This window comes from Anastrepha ludens, chromosome 4, assembly GCF_028408465.1.
Source record: "Anastrepha ludens isolate Willacy chromosome 4, idAnaLude1.1, whole genome shotgun sequence".
NCBI lineage: Eukaryota > Metazoa > Arthropoda > Insecta > Diptera > Tephritidae > Anastrepha > Anastrepha ludens.
This window is the reverse complement of record NC_071500.1, coordinates 29,897,554-29,917,929: the sequence shown is the minus strand read 5'-3', so window position 1 is coordinate 29,917,929 and position 20,376 is coordinate 29,897,554. Positions and strand designations below refer to the sequence as shown.

General features: G+C 37.5%; 1 protein-coding gene across 1 annotated transcript in view; it reads left to right on the top strand.

Annotated features, from left to right (window-relative positions):
* The window catches only part of LOC128861436 (uncharacterized), an 89,068-nt gene that overhangs the window by 58,680 nt on the left and 10,012 nt on the right, over positions 1-20,376 (top strand). Inside the window, exon 7 of the mRNA XM_054099572.1 lies at positions 6,361-6,537. Within this exon, the coding sequence (XP_053955547.1) occupies positions 6,361-6,537 (177 nt within the window). The remainder of the gene's footprint in view (positions 1-6,360; positions 6,538-20,376) is intronic.

Genomic DNA, 20,376 nt, shown 5'->3' with positions numbered 1-20,376 from the left:
AAAATTAAAAAAAATACTATAGATATAAAGCTACAAAAAATCAAAAATACTTCACTCTAAGCAGCTCTATGCAAAATTTTCAACATTGAATAAACATCAAAATTTTAAACTTTTATTTTAATTTGTTCTGTTTACTTCTTATTTATCTATTCAAGTTCATAGCTTTCCGTTTTTGCTTTCCGCTTTCACAATATATACATACATAAGCAGATAATTTCTAAGGTGGATAAATTTGCCTTGACAGAAATAAGTAATTTGCAGAGCATCGGTTATGATTGGATTGAAAATTACAAACGAAATTGTGATTCTGCTTTAATTGCCCTAATGCAAGTTTTTACAAATGCAAGTGAGTGCAAATATCTGAATGTATGCCTCTGCCAATGGAGCATACCGCGGTTATCCGCACAATGACAATGAAGGAATTCGATGATTTTTTGGAACCTGTGATTGTCATAATTGATACTCACATTGTGCAGCGTTCAAAAACACTTCAAGTACTTCGGCTGAATGCTTCCCGTCGTTGCGCCGCTTCGTTTGGGTGGAAGTGTCTCCACTTCTAACTATATTTATACCTCTCGCCATTTCCGCTATTTTCGACATCTAATTTGGCGACATACATACAAACCTAGAGCCCAGCTATTTTTTTCTAATACAGTAAGAAAATCATATTGTCGGATTTTTAGTTCTTGTTAAATTACATTAAATTGTCAACAGCATTAATATTTTTTTTTTTACTTCAAATGACATCTTAACCAAATGATTGAAGATTGTACAATTAAAAAAAAAATTTGCTAAAATATAGAAAAAAGTTTCAACTCACGCGTTTGTGTTTTGCAATTTATTACGGTTCACATGACTATTAACTGTTAAATAGTACGATCTTTAAAAAAAATTGCCAAATTGGCGGATGTTCAAAGATGAAAAACCTTTTCTGACCCTTATTTTTGACTTTAAAGTTGCAAAAGAAATACTAAAAAATTTGTGCCCCGAATGATTGTAGTCCACACGATAACGGCCTCAATTCTATGTTATTCAAATGACAACTTTTTGAACGAACCTCGTATGGCCAAGAAATTTTTTTTATTTTTTTAACAATAGATCAGAATATAAAATTCTAAATACAAAAATAAAAAATCACTTTTCATTTCCTTTGCAGAATATAAAATTCTGAATACAAAAATAAAAAATCACTTTTCATTTCCTTTACATTCTTTTAAAAGCAAAATCCAAAAAACTCCATTTCAAATGAAGCGAAAGCCCTAAGTGAAAATTGGCACTATTTTTTCGATATAAGCCTGAATTGATGAGGTAGCTAGCTACACGTGCGCAGCTTTCTAATTGTGTATCACTCAGTCTTGATCGCCGGTTATGTTTTACTATTTATTTATTTAACTCCTTATTGGGGGTTTGTTCGAGCTCCTCCTCCTATTTGTTTTTTGCATTTTGATGTTGGTCCCCCAATGGAGGGAACAATGATAGAGAGTTGATTTTTTAGGAAGAGCTTTTCATTGCAGAAATACACGCGGAGGTTTGCCATTTCCTACCGAGGTTCGACTGCTATCAGATAAACCTTTTTTATCACTTGATGTTTCGTGCCCGGGGTTTACAACCGATGCCCTTTTTTAAATTAAATAGGGTTAACTCAAACAGGTGGCAGCGATTTCCGAAAATATTTTGTAATTTTTCTTTCAACTGACACCCTACGAAATGTTTTAATTAGTTGTTATTAATTTTGAAATTTATTGGTAAAAAATAGTTATTAAAAGTGAGATCTTGACTTCTTTTGCGCTAAGGTATTGTCACAAAATCAATACTGATTTTCTCCCTTCTCAACGAAAAGATTTTTCAGGCGTTGTTGTTGTACCGTTGGTTTCATTTTGCTTTCGCTAGTAACTTGATTATCAACTACTTTATCTTCCACAGCAATGCTTTGGTTACCAGATAGTGAGTACTGAATATTTAAAATACCGATAGATAGATAGGCACAGATACGAGTATGCTAGGGTATATTTAAAAATAGTTTAGCCTTGTTGCCTTAGAAGATTTTCACTGGGAAAATTTACAGTCCCAAGCCATAGGGAATTCCAATACACAAAACCCAATTGGAGACAATCAGAAACAAGTTAGAATCAACTTAGAATCAATTAGGTTGTCAGGTGGGGAAACTTCCTAGCCAAATCTTGTTAGAGAAACGAACCAAAACTGCAGCTTTAACTTTCACTCGAACCCCTTTGATATATCGAACTCGCCCTCAATAAATGTTTCCAGATGGAATACTCATAACTTTCCTTCAGTTGATGAAGGAGTTTTTGTTGGCTCCTTAATAAACTCATACATTTTATAACTCTTCGCAGAAACTACAAAAATTATCGATATCCGGACTGCGCCACTCATACCGGTTGGGTGGAATTAGGTAACCCTTGGGTTAATTAAAAAACAAACAGAAATAAGTCTAGAGGGGATGTTTAATTTAAACGAACCGCGCTCATAGGAATCGGTCCATATTTTTTTCTTATATTGGTAGGACTGTAAGACACACATCTGTCACCAACAATTATTGGATTTTGCATGAAGATAATCCGCCATCGCACCTACTCCAAATTGTGCTGGATTATTTGACCAAACACCAAGTAAATACCATCGTGCAAGCTCCGTTTTCACCTGATATGGCCCCGTGCGACTTCTTTTCGTTTCCCAGGATGAAGTTACCACTTCGTGGAAAGAGATTTCAGTCGATAGAGTAGATCAAAGAGAATGCGACGAAGAAGGCCTTCAAGGCCATCTCTTCGTCGGCCTACAAGGGGTGCATGGATGACTGGGTTAAACGTTGGCACGTGCGTATTGCTTCAGACGGGTCATATTTTGGAGGAGATAAAATAAATTTGCCTGCAATTTAATTTTGTTTTATTTAAACATTCCCGGTAATAGTTATCTTGATGTGGTAAGGTTTAGTTAGACTGCTGCTCCCACCGGTAAAAGCAGGCAAACAAACAAAAAAGTTCAGAGGAAAAGAAATGTCGGACAAAGATGATTTGGAAAAGTAGTTAGCAAACCGTATGTTCAAGCAGATATTTAAACAAACGGAGCAAATAGTGGATGCCTTTTTAGCTGCATGAGAAGTATTGATATCGATAACTATGGTTTGACATCTGAGAATGGCAAACTGTGTTGACATTTTGTTCAGTAAAGTTTCGTAAGTCAACATGAACCGTTTAACGCCAGAACAACACTTCTAAGGGGAAATCTACTTTAAAACTTTAATCTGTTCGCGAAATTCATAACGCACTGGAGGCATCATTGGTATTTAATTCATTCCAGATGAGGAAGAAGCTGCCGTTACGTAGAATGGCGAGCGCTATCGAACCATGCTGACTGTTTTTTCCCCCAAAAAATTATTCAGCTAAGCATCGACACATTTGGTTTAAACAGGTTGACCAAACCTTCCATATAACGCGCTTGGCAATCAATTTATTGCAATATTTGTGACAACATTGGTGTCATATGTCAAGATTTATTGAAAAAAGTAGTCAAAAATTGGACTGATGGGATAGGCCATGTAACTCGTAGCCGTGGCGGTCATATGTCGGATATCATATTCAAAAAACAAATGTCATGAAATTATCTGCCAGTTTATGATAAAAGAACTTCATTACAACAATATTTCCATTTTGTAGTATCATTTTACATTATCATGGTCTTAAAAAAACCCCCGATATAATACATTTTTCCCTTCAATTTTCCAAAAGAATAACTAGCAATTCTCCTTTTTTACATTCGTTACCGTCCAAGAATTTTGCTATTGATTCCAAATAAAATTTCGTTCACAATCTGACACACTCGCCTTCCTTATTTTCTATTTGCCAGCCGTTGGCTACAAACACAGACACAACGGTAAAGAAAGAGATAAATCACGCACTGATGATGCCAAAGTATACGAAATTATTTGTATTTTTTAGCTAACGTTTGAAAAATCGAACAACGTTAGCTGGAGTTCTCCCAGTTACCAAAGCTGCACAAACCATTTTCGGGTGGGCAAAGTATCCCCACGAAGTCCACCCGGCATTTATGATTTCAAACTTTGATTTCGCTAAAACTTTATGTAACCGTATTTTATTAAATAGCACCAAAGTATCATTTTTCAATAGAATTGAACGAGTGCGGATAACTAAACAAAAAATTGTTGCGGTGTGGATACGTTGCAGCGAAACAAACCTACTTGCAGGTGTACAAATGAAGTCATATATTTTGGAAAAACACCAGCTATCATTGAGAGATAAATGGTTTTTTCGTTGTTGGACAATTGCACATTTCTTGGAAATGAAAAAGGGCAAAAGAAGTTTTTGTTTTACCTGTGAAAATTTATTGAAGAAAATGAATTGAAATTCCACTACCGAATTTTCTGCTGATTTTGAAGGAACTTTCATTCATATGTATGAGATTTATGGCACAACATTTTTTGGTAACTTTCCATTATACACTTAAAAGGAAAATAGGAACAATAATAAAGGAACTTTACTTTGTAGTAATGCATACTTTTTTTTACTATTTTTTTTCTTTTTTAATTCTATTTTATAAGGTTGGGGAATAAGTTCGTAGCGTTCTTACTGAAGACTTTATTTAAACAAAAAATAATAATTAATCAATTATATTCTCGCCGTTACTGTTTACAACCAAACTTACTTGATTTCTTCATTGCCAGAAACATTTTTAAAAACACTTTATAAGTACTCGTGTAGGAAGGATCAGAACTGAATTCAGATCCTTCTTTCGTTTATTTAAAACTAAGGGAACATAAATAGAATTTTAATTTCGAAAATTTAAGCAACAAGTGGTTATATTAATCAACGTGTTTATTGGTTGGGGTATTTCAAATACAAGGTAGGGAGGTAGGTGAAATGGTTGAAGTGCAGCTGGCCCTCCTCAAGTAGCACTAAAGCGCCATTTTGATACCATTACGAAACCTCCAACAGGCAGATATCTACAGCCAACCAGAGCTGTTGATATAATGGAGAAGATTTATGGGATTTAGGTTGGTGCACTGCCTCTGGCTGTCGAAGAAAGGAGTACCCAGTGACCTTAGTCTTCTAGCTGCCAAACCTGGAATTTACAGAGAAAATGATGTACAGTGTCCTTCTCTGAAAGGTCCCCACAGCTTCTGCAATGGGGGTTAAATGGTAAGCATAGCTTTTCCGCGGGTCCAGTGACCGGTAAACACAGCTATGAGTTTGGAAATTGAATGGCGCGGAGTCCAAAGAACTTTCTGAGTCCTTGGTGTATCGCATTCGGGCCAAAAAGTTTTCGAAATAGCACATGAAGAAATAGAGCTCCATCTTTTCTGCGCTTTCCTGAGAAATAATTTGTGCAGTTGCCCTTTAACAACTGCACCATGGCGTCGTCAGAGCCTTAATCGCGGCTTAACTGTCGTAGAAAATGTTAATATCTCCCTCGCTCCCGCGTTCCTTAAACATTTTGCATGCCTGCAAGATCGCAAAAACTTATGTTTGAAAAACACAAGCACTGTTCGGCAGTTTAAAGGAGATAGATAAATTGGCTGATTTAGATAAAACCCCTGATCCGACTCCCGATTCCATCTTGGAACTTCGGTGCAGATTTCCCCCTCAATCCAATCCTGCCTACTTGGAAGGATTGCCCTAGCACGACCCTCAAACTCTAGTTTGCGAGAGAGTTTGTGAGATCTATTCGAAGTTCGCAGAAATACGGCGTTAACTGCGCGAAAATGCTACCATGTTCCATGAGAGATTGTCTCCAGAGGCCAGTCTCCTTTAATCTGATTGCACTTTGAGCTGCGATGGAAATGATGGAAAAATCGATGCGAAGTAAGTGCAAAAAGACATTCAGGGTATCACTGGGGCAAGCTTTGCATTCTCCGGTGATGCCAATGCATGCAGTCCTTTGCACCCTCCCCAGTTTAGTGATATTATAGCGCTTCCGAAAAGCTTCCCAAGGCATCCAAATTGGCAAAACCACTGCGTTGTACATCCGCAGCACGGCCTGTGGCTTGAGTTCCCATTTTTTACCGAACTTAGATTTGCAGGAGTAGAAGGCTATACTGGCCTTCTTTACCCGATTTTCAATGTGTAGCTTCCAATGGAGTTTGGAGTCAAGTATCACTCGAAGTTACCTAACTTCCGATGAGAGCGGGAGTACGTGGTTATTTAATTTGGGAAGTATTTCAAATACAAACTGAACCAGTGTTGAAGTTGAAGTGTTGAACAACAAAATTCTCTAACGTCGTATAATGACATTGATGATGAAGTACTTTTTCTTACCCAACGAAAATGCCTTATGCCAAAATTTAAGCTATTTACCAATTTTTGAAAATGTTTGCTTTCATTACAGCACGAAGTGCCACACGGCAAACACGCCATGATCCTGGTAAAACAATCAAAAGGAAATCTCATCTGGATATCTACCCAAGACACAGGCGCTGGAAACAAATTAGTTCCCAGTACAAGTGAAAAAGATAAGAAATTTGAGCCGCGCTTAAAAACATGGAATGAATGCGATAATATTCAGGTAAATAATATTAAATAAATATAATTTGAAAAAAAATCCAAGCTTATATTATATGTACCCACTGACTCTACGAGGAACATTCTAAATGGTGCAAATACTAGAAATATAAACATACGTAAATTAAAGAAATGTTTTCAATCTCACGTACATATATAAGAGTATACGTATATTATTTTTTGGGTTTGTTTTAAGATCTAACCAATCTATATAGAACTAATCCGATTATACTTACCCCTAAGTTGAGATATGGTGCCTCCAAAATATCAGCATCAATCGCTAAATAATAAATATTCATTTGAAAACCAACCTAAAAATGGATTCCTACCTGATTTAAGTGTTTGTTTGCCAAACATGTGAAACAGTATACCACCTTGATCAAAAAATTCGCGGAATATATTTAGAAAATTCAATATACAAGATTATTCCTCAAAATGGATATTTAAATCTTCAATACATACTTACTTATATAAATATAAGTCTAAATCTTTCTCGATTCATTTCTGCTGTTACTTACAACCATTATGTAAATTAAATTGTAAAGCCCTCGTGTAAAAGTGCGCGGGTATAATAACAAAAATGTGTAAGGAAGTTTACAGAATATGTAATTTCTATTTGTATTCATTGTCTTGCAGCAATTCAATTCCTTACCATATTTCTCTGTCCATTCAGTTTAGCAAATCCCTTTTGAAATAACTTTGTTTCTTCGCACTGCACAGCCATTACTATGCAGTTGTTTTTACAAGCCTTAGTCTTTTCCAGCGCATCTCATTTTTTTAAGAATAATCCGCCTTTTGTTTTTGTGTGCTCATATTCACACTTTTCCTCGAATTTATTTCGCAGATTCTTTGCGTGAAGAATTTTTATTTTTACTTAACCAACTTATTAAAGGAAGAATAGAAACTGGAGAGAAGAAATTGTTGGTGTTATTGAAATTTTTTTACGTTGCTCCCTTTCATAGCTGGAAGAATATAAAAAGAAAAATTTGTGAGCTACTTTAACGAAATTTCCTCGAGGCAGAGCCAAGAAACTCATTTATTTTCATTAAAATGACGATGGTTAAATTTGTTTTGCCTTCTTTTCGTGAACTCGTTCACGGGTTGTTTTCACATTCTGAACACGAAATTTAATAACCAACGTCAATCAAAAAATCCCAATAACGAAAATTATTTAAAAACATATTTGTGGTTCTGTGGTAGACAAGCAAAGGAGTTTATCGATGAATGACACCAACAACATTTTTCAGTCACCGAAATTTTTGTTTCCTTATGCCAGGAGTAAAGAATGCGTAGGCAGTGCGGAGGTAAATTTGCAAACACAATAAAATACAGAATGTATACAGGGTGATCCAACTGAGCCATATATATACATATATATATATATATATATATATATATTGTACAATATATATAATTGGCGCGTACACCCTTTCAGGGTGTTTGGCCGTGCTCCACCTCTTATTTGTGGTGTGCATCTTGATGTTGTTCCATAAATGGAGGGACCTACAGTTTCAAGCCGATTCCGAACGCCAGATATATTTTTTATGAGGAGCTTTTTCATGGCAGAAATACACTCGGAGGTTTGCCATTGCCTGCCGAGGGGGGCGACCGCTATTAGAAAAAACTTTTTCTTAATTTTGGTGAAACACCAACCAAAATTCGGCTACGGCGGCCGCCTGATCCAACTGAGCTGCAAGTAACATAACTATTATTAGGCTACTGCACTCTACAACCAAAAGAGATATATTATGCAAGGCTTGCTGATGAACTCTATATTTTAAGGTTTTTTTCAATTTTAGCCCATTCGGAGATTTATTGTCCCAAAAGCCCAATCGAGCTAATGTAGCCGTTTTCTGCCAAGAGCAGAGAACTTTTACAAAGAATGAGCTCTGGGCTTTCAGTGTCCAGTTCACATAATCAGCAGAAAATGGTCTCAGAAAGGCCAATTTTGTTTAAGTAGTATCTCAGGCTACATAATTTTAAGTCTTCTTCTTCTTCTTAATTGGCGCGATAACCGCTTACGTCCCAAGTGAAGCCAAGTCCTTCTCCACCTGATCTTTCGAACGCAGAGGACAAGCTGGTACCGCATCAAATACTTTCAGAGCCGGTGTGTTTGTGTCCATTGACCGTGGGACTGGGACGCCATGACCCAGGCAGCGTAGTCGCTGGATCTTTAAAACCAAATTTTAAGTCTACTTTGCTTGAGTAGCTTATCAGAAATTCCTCTGCCCGATGTTAGGAATTCTTTCGCTTGTCGCTAGCCGATGGAATTTTGACAGTGTTCAAAGGATTTCTTCTTCTTCTACTTCTTGAGTAATTCGTTAATGTAGCTCTTTGGTAGTGCACAGAACAACTCACGACTAATTAGAGGCATGTTTGCCCTTTTTTGGCTAGATGGCCCGCTATTTCATTCCTTCGTTTCCAGGAACCCAGCCTAATAATACAGTGTTGAAGTTCTCTAACATTTTGAGAAGGTTCAGGCAGTTATAACCATTTTTGAGGTGATTATAGTTTTTCAAAGCCGCCGGAGACATTCCTTCACACAGATCTCAAGGGCGTGTATTTATACCTGGAAGATTGTTGAGTAAAACCCATTAGAATCAATTTTTTGAATTTAGGGGCCTTGATTTCCGCCGAATGCTTTAATTTTAAAAGTTTAATTTAAGCGAATTAAAACTTCAAATGTAAATAAGCGATCTTCATATAAGGGCCCATGAGACTTCTCGCCATTCTATCAAAGATGTATGGGAGGGCTATACTTGACCAAGGTGAGCCTGTCCTCATTAAGAAACCTGCTAATTATATCTGCCCACTAATTTGAATTTTGCCGCAACACTCAACTAATCAACGAGTTCACAGGGAAGTGAACAAAGTTATGACTTTCATTCAGCATCAGATCTTAGAGTTTTAAGTTAGAGCATAAGGGGGCAATGAGCTGACAATTGACTTGAGAATGACTTTGATTGATGATAGCAAATCGTGAGTCGTTATAAAGGGTGGTTAAACACCGGCCCTTGAAACTTAACCACCCTTTATTAAGACGAATATTGGCAAATACTTTTGTATTGACTATACCATTGACAACTCCAGACTGCAAAAAATAAAAGCTGGAATGCCCCAAAACAGCACTCATGGTCCCATTCTCTACAACCTATTCGACAACAGGTGACAATACATATAAAAGGCTCTACGTCCATAAAGGCTTGTCTTTGCAACAAAGTAGATATAAAAAGTCATATTTAAATAAAAGAAGAGCAAAGGGAACAACGAAATCGATGAACAGAAGCCGTTGCATGTTACTTACATAACATTAACGATTTACACGACTTGCCGCATTAAAATGAACAAGCCGGCTGTTTGAAATAGTTTATTAGTATTCATTCTAAAAACTTCACAAGTTCAACATAAACTGTACTGCAATCCATCAACCACCAGAAAGTGAATGAAATCATGGGGAAAAATACGGAACCCGTCGTTAGGACACTAAGCGACACGTTCAAAGTGTGGGCGTGACACGAATTAACAATGGCAAATTTAATAGATGAAAAATAATAATAAACAAAAATAACTTATGAATGTACAAATAAATATAAAAATCTTTAAATGAGTTTGAATACATCGAAATTTGCAAATAGCAGTAAATATTTGATTGAGTAGGGTAGGGTCGTGTTTTTCGGACCTCCCACGTTAATTAAAACTTGTTTATTAATTTAATCTGTAGTTCACGAAATTCGATTTGTTTGTTTGACTTTGACACATCATTTTTTACAATGACACATAGCAGTTACTGGTAGTTGAGTTCAATGTAAATGTTGTAGATATTTAATTGTTGATTGTTGAGTGCGCTAAAGTCGTTAAAAAAAGGTAAAGTGTCCACAAAAAACACCTTGTCGATTCACTTCAAAAATTATACAGATCCATTTTGCTGATAAAATATCGTCTAACAGGAAGTTCAAGCGTCCAAAATAGTTGTGTGAAAACCAACAGTAAACAACAGTTGACAATTCATTTAGTTACGCTATTCTCCAAGAAAGAGGAGAGTTGCCAGAAATATAAATTTATAATACATTTTTACGATAAGAAAATAACCAACAGTGATGTTACATTCAACACCATATGTATGTGGTCAAAAAAAGTTGGCGGTGGACAGCCCAACAAAAAAATACCGTGTGCTAAGAGCAGCGAAAATTTATTGCCAGCTAATATTGAATAAAGGGGGTTTTTTAGAGGTTAGGTTTTCAAGTTGGCACTACTTTTTTCGTAGATGGTATTTTTGACAGCTGTCACTTGATTTATGATCAGTTTGGTTTGCCATTTCATAATGAATAGACTTACACCTGAAAAACGTTTGCAAATCGTGCAAATTTATTACGAAAATAATGGATCGGTTCGCGCGTAGCATCGCGCGCTGCGTCCAATATTCGGTCGGAATAATCGTCCATCAGAGTCACTAATTCGATTAACCATGGATCGGTTTCGCACCACGTTTGCTCTAGTGGATAATACGCATCCTCAGAGACGTCGTACAGTGCGCACCGAAGACGCTATTGCTGCTGTGGAGCAGAGTATCGAAGAAGACCCGAATGAGTCCATCCGCCATCGCGCGCAGCAATTGGAGATGTGCCCATCCACTTTATGGACGATTTTGCGGAAGGATCTTGGTTTGCGGGCTTACAAAATCCAACTCGTGCAAGAATTGAAGCCGAACGACCATCAAGCGCGTCGCACGTTCGGTGAATGGGCCCAAAACGAGATGGCCACCGATCCCGATTTTCACAAGAAAATTTTGTTCAGCGATGAAGCTCACTTTTGGTTGAATGGGTATGTCAATAAGCAAAATTGTCGCATTTGGAGTGAACATAATCCACAAGCCATTGCTGAGACGCCGTTACATCCTCAAAAAGTCACTGTTTGGTGTGCTCTATGGGCAGAGGGAATCATTGGTCCATATTTCTTTAATGACTTTTTCGTGCCTGAATTGGACGATGTTGATGTGGACGACCTTTGGTTCCAACAAGTCGGCGCTACATGCCATACAGCCAACGCAACAATCGATTTATTGAAGGAAACTTTTGGTGAGCGCATTATCTCGCGCCGTGGACCTGTGGCGTGGCCTCCAAGATCGTGCGATATAACACCGCTGGACTATTTCTTGTGGGGCTATGTGAAGTCGCTTGTCTACGCAGATAAGCCCGAGACGATTGACGTCTTGGAAGAGAATATTCGGCGCGTTATTGCTGACATACGGCCCCAATTGCTGCAAAAAGTGGTCGAAAATTGGGACTCTCGGCTGGAATTTATTCGAGCCAGCCACGGCGGCCACTTGCCCGAAATCATTTTTAAAACATAATGGCAAACCCTTATCTTTATAATAAAGCTAAATTCTTGGCCATAACATTAAATTACAATATATACGTTTTATTTCATCTTGAAAACCTAACCTCTAAAAAAAACACCCTTTACATGCAGAAAACCAATAAGCAGTATTGCTGTAAACAATGTACGAAAGCGCGCTGTAATTCAATTCTACTATCTCCTTGCTTAGTTTCTCCGCCAAGAGATGCTGTGCTGGCTACTAACAACTCTACGCAAATATTTCAGTGACCGTCATCGCTGCCAGCTACTTCGGTACCCGAGAGGCCTAATCCGTTATCGCAGTGCAGCAAGCAAGAAATCAATCTGCAAACTGTTTTCGACGAGCTTTAATCTCTAAAATATGCACATCAGAAAATGATAGCTTTAATTAGCTCTTTGCAAAGCGACAAGAGATGTTCAATAAAAAAATATAGAATATTAACGACTTATTAGGTTGGAGAATAAGTTCGTAGCGTTGTTACCGAACACTTTTATTCAAACAAAAACAATAGTTGTATAAAAAATGTATTCAATTATATATTCGCCGTTGCTATTTACAACCTCTTTCCGCCTCTCGTCAAATTTGTTGATCCCGTTCCTCTAAAAATTGTCTGGTTTGATGTCAAAGAAGTTGTTGAGCCAGTTTTTAAGGACCTCTTTGTTATCGAAAATAACCATTCATAGGGAGTGGAAAAGATGGTAATCGGTCGGTGCAAGGCCTGGAGAATACGACGGATGCTGAAGGGCTTCCCATTCGAGTTCTTGGAGTGTGACTTTGACGACTTGTGCAACTTGGTGCATGGCGTTGTCGTGAAGGAATATGGTTTAACCATGTCGATCAGGTCTTTTCAGTCGAATAGCCTCATTCCCACCGTGCAGCTGAGCAATGTAGAGCTCATGGTTTAACCCGGCATTCTTTTCCAGCATTTCCCAGTTCACCATGACCTCCCAGTCCCACCAAACACATATCAGGGCCTTCTTTGGAAGAAGATCCGTCTTGGTTCTCGGTTTTGGCGTATCTCCTGGAGCCACCCACACATTTCTTTAATATTTCATATTGATGTATGGGCACCATTTCTCAGCTCCGGTGACGATTCGGTAAAAACGCACTGTTTATGACCGCGCGTTGCTCGATGGTGGGCGAGATGCTGAGAAGCAATTCGAAGGCGACTTTCTTTGTTTTTTTCATTGAGCTCATCAAGCTCCCAGGCTCTTAATTTTTCGGTAAATGCCACTGAGTGAAGGTGACTGAGAATCATTTTATAATCGTATCTCATTTTTTCTGCCAATTCACGACTGGTTTGGCGACCGTTCTCCTTTAAAAGTGATGTGAGACATTCTTCATTGAATTCAGAAAGCCTTCCGCTGCGGGACGTGTCATTGACGTCAAAGTCGTCATTTTTGAACTTTGCAAACCGTTTCCGTGCTGTAGACTCACCTACGACACTTTCTTCATATACGCCCCGGGCTGCTGCGCCAACTTTTTGACCTCGATGAAAAGCAAAAAAAAAAGAAATGTCGAAAGTGTTGATATTTGCCTCCATTTCTAATCCTCAAAACTAATAAAAAATTAAATAACTCAATAATACAATTAACATAGTTTCGTAGAACAGAAAGAGTTCTATCGAATGAGTACTTAACCTTTGCCAAAGAATAAACAAATCGTTGTCAAATAAAATATAAAAACGCTATGAACTTATTCCCCAACCCAATACATCATAAAATGTTAATCATACGCCATGTAGCCGCAAGCTGCTTTGCAGGTATACCATTTGCGCCTATTGAAGAGACGCTGTTTTTTTTTTAAATCAGTTTTTTTAATAAAAAATAATTATTTTATAGCTAAAAATTTGTTAGCATTAGCATTTAGCATCTTTTGAACTCTCTTTCCGAAGACATCCTTCGATGGCATCATGAAATTTTGTGACGTAGTACTCCTTGCTCCCGTTTCTGTTTTCTACGAAATTTTTAAGTTTTTTACAAATGGTAAAGTCATAGGATTCGAGTATGGCAATAGTACCGACCAATTTTGAGTGCCTATGATTTCCTGAACTTCATCTTTCAGACAATTTTGTAAGCCGTTTGCTTTGCACTCATATTAAAATATTCATGACTCCGAGCTGAACTGTTTTACAGTCCAAGGTGATACGCTATCCTTTAGCATTGGCACCTGATTAGTATGTCATATTTCAGTATTTGACTTGTCTTTGAAATGAAGCAGAATTACTGAACTTTATTTTTGATTTAAGTCTTCCAATTTTTTTTATTTAGGCAGTGAAAAATCACTCTTAAAATTATTTTTTTATAAATACGTGGTTTTGCTTGCTCAATAGCAAGTGAGCAAACATAAGCCTAATAGTGGGTTTTCAACCCATTTTATGAGCGTTATTGATGTGCTTATCTCCAATTAATGCCCGGCGTTCTTTTTGTTCTATATTTGATATGCCGATTATGTGTACTAGAGTTCGGATGAGCCTACAATTTTTTTTAATATTTTCTATGCTATTTTGAATTTCGTCACCGATTATGGGAATTTGAAGGGCTTTGTGTGGTAAAGAAATATTATATCATTAATTGAATATATTCGAAATAATGCTCTGGTCTGCGTTTGAAAATAAGATGATACTTTATTACTTGACCCACCCGGTGCAACCACACACACAAACTGGTTGCCCTTTTTCACAATGTAGTACATATTATTATAAAAATAATTGAGAACAAAAGAAAACTTAGCACTTAATAATCCGAATATCAAATATTTTGCTCAATTAGGACAATCTAAGGCCGAAATGGAAATCAACGGTAATTAAAAGTGTTTATATGTAAATTGCAATCTCTCAGCGACATACCTAGTACAACAAATATTTGCCAATGTAGCATTTTTATAATAGAGCTTGATTAATTTATTTTTAATTAAAACTCATTCCTAAAACAACATTTTAAATCTAAATGAAAAGATAATGAAAAACCAATTAAATGAATATCAACGTATGAATAATTCAACACACTTTAATATTGTCTGTAATAGTAGCTTAACAGTAAAATATATTCAAATTCCAATTCATATTGTTTAATCACTTACCTTTTCCCGCGCTCACACTTGTAAGTCTCTCTCGCTCTCTCTATGCTTCTTCTTTCTCTATATTAGTGCACACGAAATGCCAAATTTAGCATCCATCACAAGCCGATGCCTCTTCAATTTCCACTCATTGCATTAGTTAGCATTATATACTTGTATGAATAAATAAGAATGTAATTAATCAATGAAGTCATTTATTTACTGCACACTGAACCGCCCGTAAAATTAACACAAGCACACTCTCACACTTAAAAGCGTATTAGCCCAACGGTCATTAAACCCCTGAACTGTATTGCGAGTGCACTTTGGCAAGCAAATGTTGTATGTATATATATATATATATATATAATATATATAAGTACATATGTATGTTAGTATGAATGTGAAGTGAACACTTTGTGGCTAAGTAAATGAACGATGTATTTAAAGTTAAATCGATTAGCACAAATCTTTTTCGGTTCATTGACATAAGCATCAGGTTGTTAAGGGATTTCGCGAATTTATACCAGTTAATAGCAAAAGTCTGTACAGAGTAATATTTTCTTGATTTGATGGAACCATGGATTTTAGGTTGATGCGCGGCTACCATTCTGAATTGCACAGGTTCAAACCTTAGTAGATGAAACACCAAATGATATAAACAGTTTTTTCTAATAGCGGTCCTCCCTCGGCAGGCAATGGTAAATTTCACACCTCAAATAGGGGCCAAACACCCAATAAAGGGTTAAGAGATATTATATCTACTTACATAAAGGGTGATCAGATTGGAGGTACCTTTCCAATAAGGTTTGTTTGACAGATCACGCATGACTACCGTCAAACTAAATACATAATTTTTTCAGTATTAATTGACATTTCCTCAGGAAAAGACTTACGCCTCAAAAAAGTTTACGAATGGTGTACTTTTTTCACAATTTTTTTAAGTGATGACGCTCATTTTTGCTTAACGGCTATGACAATAAACAAAATTGCTATATTTGTGCTGAAAAACAACCCGAATTCATTCAAGAGCAGCCATTACATCCATTAAAAACAACCGTTTGGTGCGACCTATGGGCTGGAGACATCATCGGCCCATGAATCTCCAAAGACGAGGCTGGTGCCAATGTAACACTGAATGGCGAACGCTATCGCGACATGATAAACTTTTTGACACCGGAAATTGAAGCTGGTGATCTCCACAACATTTGGTTCCAACAAGGCGGCGGACGGCGCTACTTGCCATACAGCCCGTGAAATATTGGATTTACTGCGTCGTCGTTTCGCTGCAATTTATCTTCCGTCTTGGACCAGTGGACTTGGACTTTTATTTGTATTCATATTATAAATAAATTATTTTTCTAAATAAAACAATTTTCTTTTACCTTTACGCGCTTCATTGCTTTGCTGTTTGTATAGATAGCTGCGGATCTGGTTCATTTCTTAAAATTTTAAATCTTCCAATTATTAATTTTCCGCCATCTTTTATTTAGCCATTAAATATGGAGCTCTTTTAAGATCCACTAATGAGACATCATCGAAAATGACTTTGGGAAAACCGTGACAGTGATCTGATCTATGCACAGTCAAGCGGAGGAGTATGCCCAGGGGCAGAAATTAAATAAGATAGGAACTTCCGCAATGAGCAAACTACGACAGTCAGACGGCACTCTAAACTCTTTTCTTACTGTGAGATTAAGTCCTCGCTGGTGCTTGAGTGTATCGAGAAATTGAATCTGTTAAGGATGAACAATCGCATCCGGCTAATTTGTGTCCCAGGGCACAGGGGTATGTAGCCAATCCCAGGAGACTTCAATGCACCTTCTCCTTGAATGCAGCGCTATATCGCGGAAAAGTTGAGACATCTCGGAAACAGCCAGAAGAAAAGCATATAAGCTCAGTCCAACACAGCTCTATCTTAAGTTCAATAGAAGAACTTAGATTGGATGAGATACTGTGATGAGTAGAGGGCACTGAAGACCATGAGATCGAAGTGCAAACCTCCAATAAGTCTATGTAATATATTTATCTATGAACAGTCAAGCTTATGGAATTATTGTGACGCTGAGATTAGTAATGAAATCAAAGTAACACTCTAAAGTTCTTACACAATTTCAATATCTATTTTTCAATATCTAGAAAATTTTCTGAAGTTTTTGACCTTGCACGGATTTAAATGAAGAGATACTATAAATTTCGTTGCGCCGAGGAATTTGCAGCTCAAAGAGAAAAGGCTTCCTAGAATGTGGGAAAAAAAGAAAGGTGAATGCTTCGCGGGTCAACAGAAAAGGCTACCAATGCCACGTGGGGCATAAAATGAAGACGAACGCCTCTAAACCCTGGTGAAACGTTACCGATGTCTTATGATCGCTAATGGTTAATGAATCTTGGGTTGGCACGAGACTCCCTATACATTTTTTGCTACTTGTTAAAGTTATTGTTGGTAAATCTATTGCTAAAATTGGCGTATGGTTTTCATAAGGATAGTCCACAGAGTTTTTTGGCATGTAAGAAGTCAACCTTTTGAGCTTTTCATTGGTAAATCTATTGCTAAAATTGGCGTATGGTTTTCATAAGGATAGTCCACAGAGTTTTTTGGCATGTAAGAAGTCAACCTTTCGAGCTTTTCAAGAGCTACGTAAATAATTGTAACTTCTCCAAGCGGAATTTAATAGCTTTTCTTAGCGGTGATCACAGTAGCCGAGTGGATTTGCGAGTGACGACAATTCGGTTGATCCCAGGAATGACTTTAAATATCGAATGGCATAATCTGTCGCTCTTCGTCAGTCAATTGTATATATAAAAGTCTTCTTATAAACTCTCCGCGATTTGGAGGATAAGTAGCACCTAACAGCTTTATACACCTGCGGATAATTCGAGAGGCTTCCTTTCTTTTTTCGATTTCCATTTGCCAGCGTTCTAATCAAATTTCAAAATTAAAATAGCTGGGTACGTAGCAATCAATCACCAGCAAATGCTTAAATCGCTTAAGCTCACAACCATTGAGATGGGCATTTCCGTACTTGCTTACTCGTATATATGCACAAACACAGTCAAAGCATGCACACGAGTACATTTTGCCGATGCTTGTAAACGCGCATATGTCCACTGTTGGCGAGCATGCGAGGGTACATATGGCAAATTTTCAGCTGCGCACACAGCACCGCATATATATGCACAATATACTCGTGTATACATATATGTACATATTTCACACATACACATCTATTCGCGTATACGTGGGTACGGAAATAAAGTTGAGTTTGTCCGCGTTGATCCGCTTAAAGCACCACAGTGCCAAGGCGCTCAAAGGCCAGATGGTCGTAGCGGATGCTGCGGGTGCTTGAGTGTATCTACCGCGAACTTTAAGCATACTAATTCATCATATTTATGAGCACCATTTGGCCCGGAGTGGTGTCCACCACAGTGGCAATTTTGAATGCCTTTCCTCTGTAGAAGTTTGGTCAGCACTAACGTTGGGATTTTCGCACGTTCTTTCATTTAAATTTTTTGAGAAAAAGTTTTTTTGTTTTGCTTTTTTTTATTATTTTTACTTGTTTTCTATACTTTTTTAACATTTTTGCCTTGTTGGGGAAAAAGTTTTCCCATCGTTTGCACACTTTTTGTCGCTTTTCGGTTGCTTTGCTCTTCCACCCTTTTTTATTTTAATTTTTTTTCGCTTTACAGTTTGTGATCGTAGAGTTTGGATTCCAGCTAGGCGTATTAGCATCATAATGGGGGCGCGTGTCCTGCCGCTAAGTGTCGAGAGCAACGTGTTTACTTTCCCACTTAATGGCTTCACTGCACACCGCCAACCCTTTTAGGGATTTCGTTTGCATTTTTACTTACTTAATCTGCGATTTTATTTCTCTTAACAGCATTTCATTTCAATTTTTACATTTCATCCTCATTGCTTTGTGTGTGTGTGTATTTCTTTGTTTTGGTTTTTTTTTATTGTGTCTCTCTAGCTCAGTGAACTAAGTGCTTCCGATTCCGCATTTCCCACCAACAGTATTGGTGTTACTCTGTTGAACTTGGTGCTAGGCTTGGTGTGTGCTCTCTTGGCTGCGACACCGGACATTGAAACCACTTGCTGGCATAGATGAATACATGTATTTGTGGACGTTGAAGAGTTGCCTATCACTCATGCATACTCGTATATGAATGAATATCCGCAGGGTGATTATGCTGGCGTTCCTGCAGAGGAATGCTGAGCAAATCAAAGTGGTTCTTAAAATATGTATTTGGCGCGTACCCTTCTGGTAGGTTTTTGGCCAAGCTCCTCCTGCCGTTTTATGATGTGCGTCTTGATGTTGTTCCACAAAGGGAGGGACCTACAGTTTTAAGCCAACTCCAAAAGGCAGATATTTTGTATAAAAAGGTTTTTGATGGCAGAAAGACACTCCGAGATTGCCTGCAGAGGGGCGACCGCTATTAGAAAAAAACCTATTCTATTATTTGATGTCTATTTACGGAATTTCGTGCCTACGCACTACCGAATGGTAGTCACGGACCAACCCATTTGGCTACGGCGATCGCCAAAATTGCTTCTAGTTCAAACGAATATACAATGTGGTCTGATACAAACTAGTTTGGTATTAGCAACATTGTGACCAGTTATACTTATTCAAACCTTAGGTGATTAAAGATAAACAGACTAATATTTTTCGCAAATATTTTCTATTAGATTGGTCTCGAACAAAAAAATATCACAGCAGTCGTAGGCTGAAGGCTTAGGAGAGACATATCAACTACAGGTCAACCCCAATAGCTTCGGCAAAAGCTGCTCTGACGGGAAAGAGCCAGAAATTGCCAACTTTCATTGTATACGGCTATCTCGCTGTATGCAAAGGAAGGTGCAAAAGCAAGGTTTTTAGTGAACTTGGCAGAATACCAGATCAGAAGATCCAACATATGCTCAGGTTTATTAAGGCCTTTGTGTGCTGGCAATGACTTTCGTTCTTTCATTTTATGTGCAAATGCACTTGTTTTCGTTGTCCTCTCAAGTGTGCTGAAGAAGATACTTGCTCAGTTAGTCGTTGTATTTTTATGCTTTTTAGAATGTTTGAATGTCTTCCTGGGACTTGCATACAACAAATTTCTAAAATGTCCCTTGGTAGTACCTTTTCATCTTCATGCTATGTCTACTAGTTTTTAAAGCTGCATTTAGTGGTGCCGTACCTTAGCCATAATCGTAACCATAGCAGTCATTTGTTCTAATCAAACATATGGGCACCACTGTAAACGACAAACGCAGCAAAGCACCACAGCCATAACCGTAGGCCTATCTATTGAATTTTTGATTTTCCCCGTAACCGAAAACCGCTGTGAAATACTTTACATTTATTTCGATATATGCGTTAAAATTTTTATTAAAATATTAGAAATGAACGACGAAAAATTAATTAACTCAGTGGCAATTATCCGCGC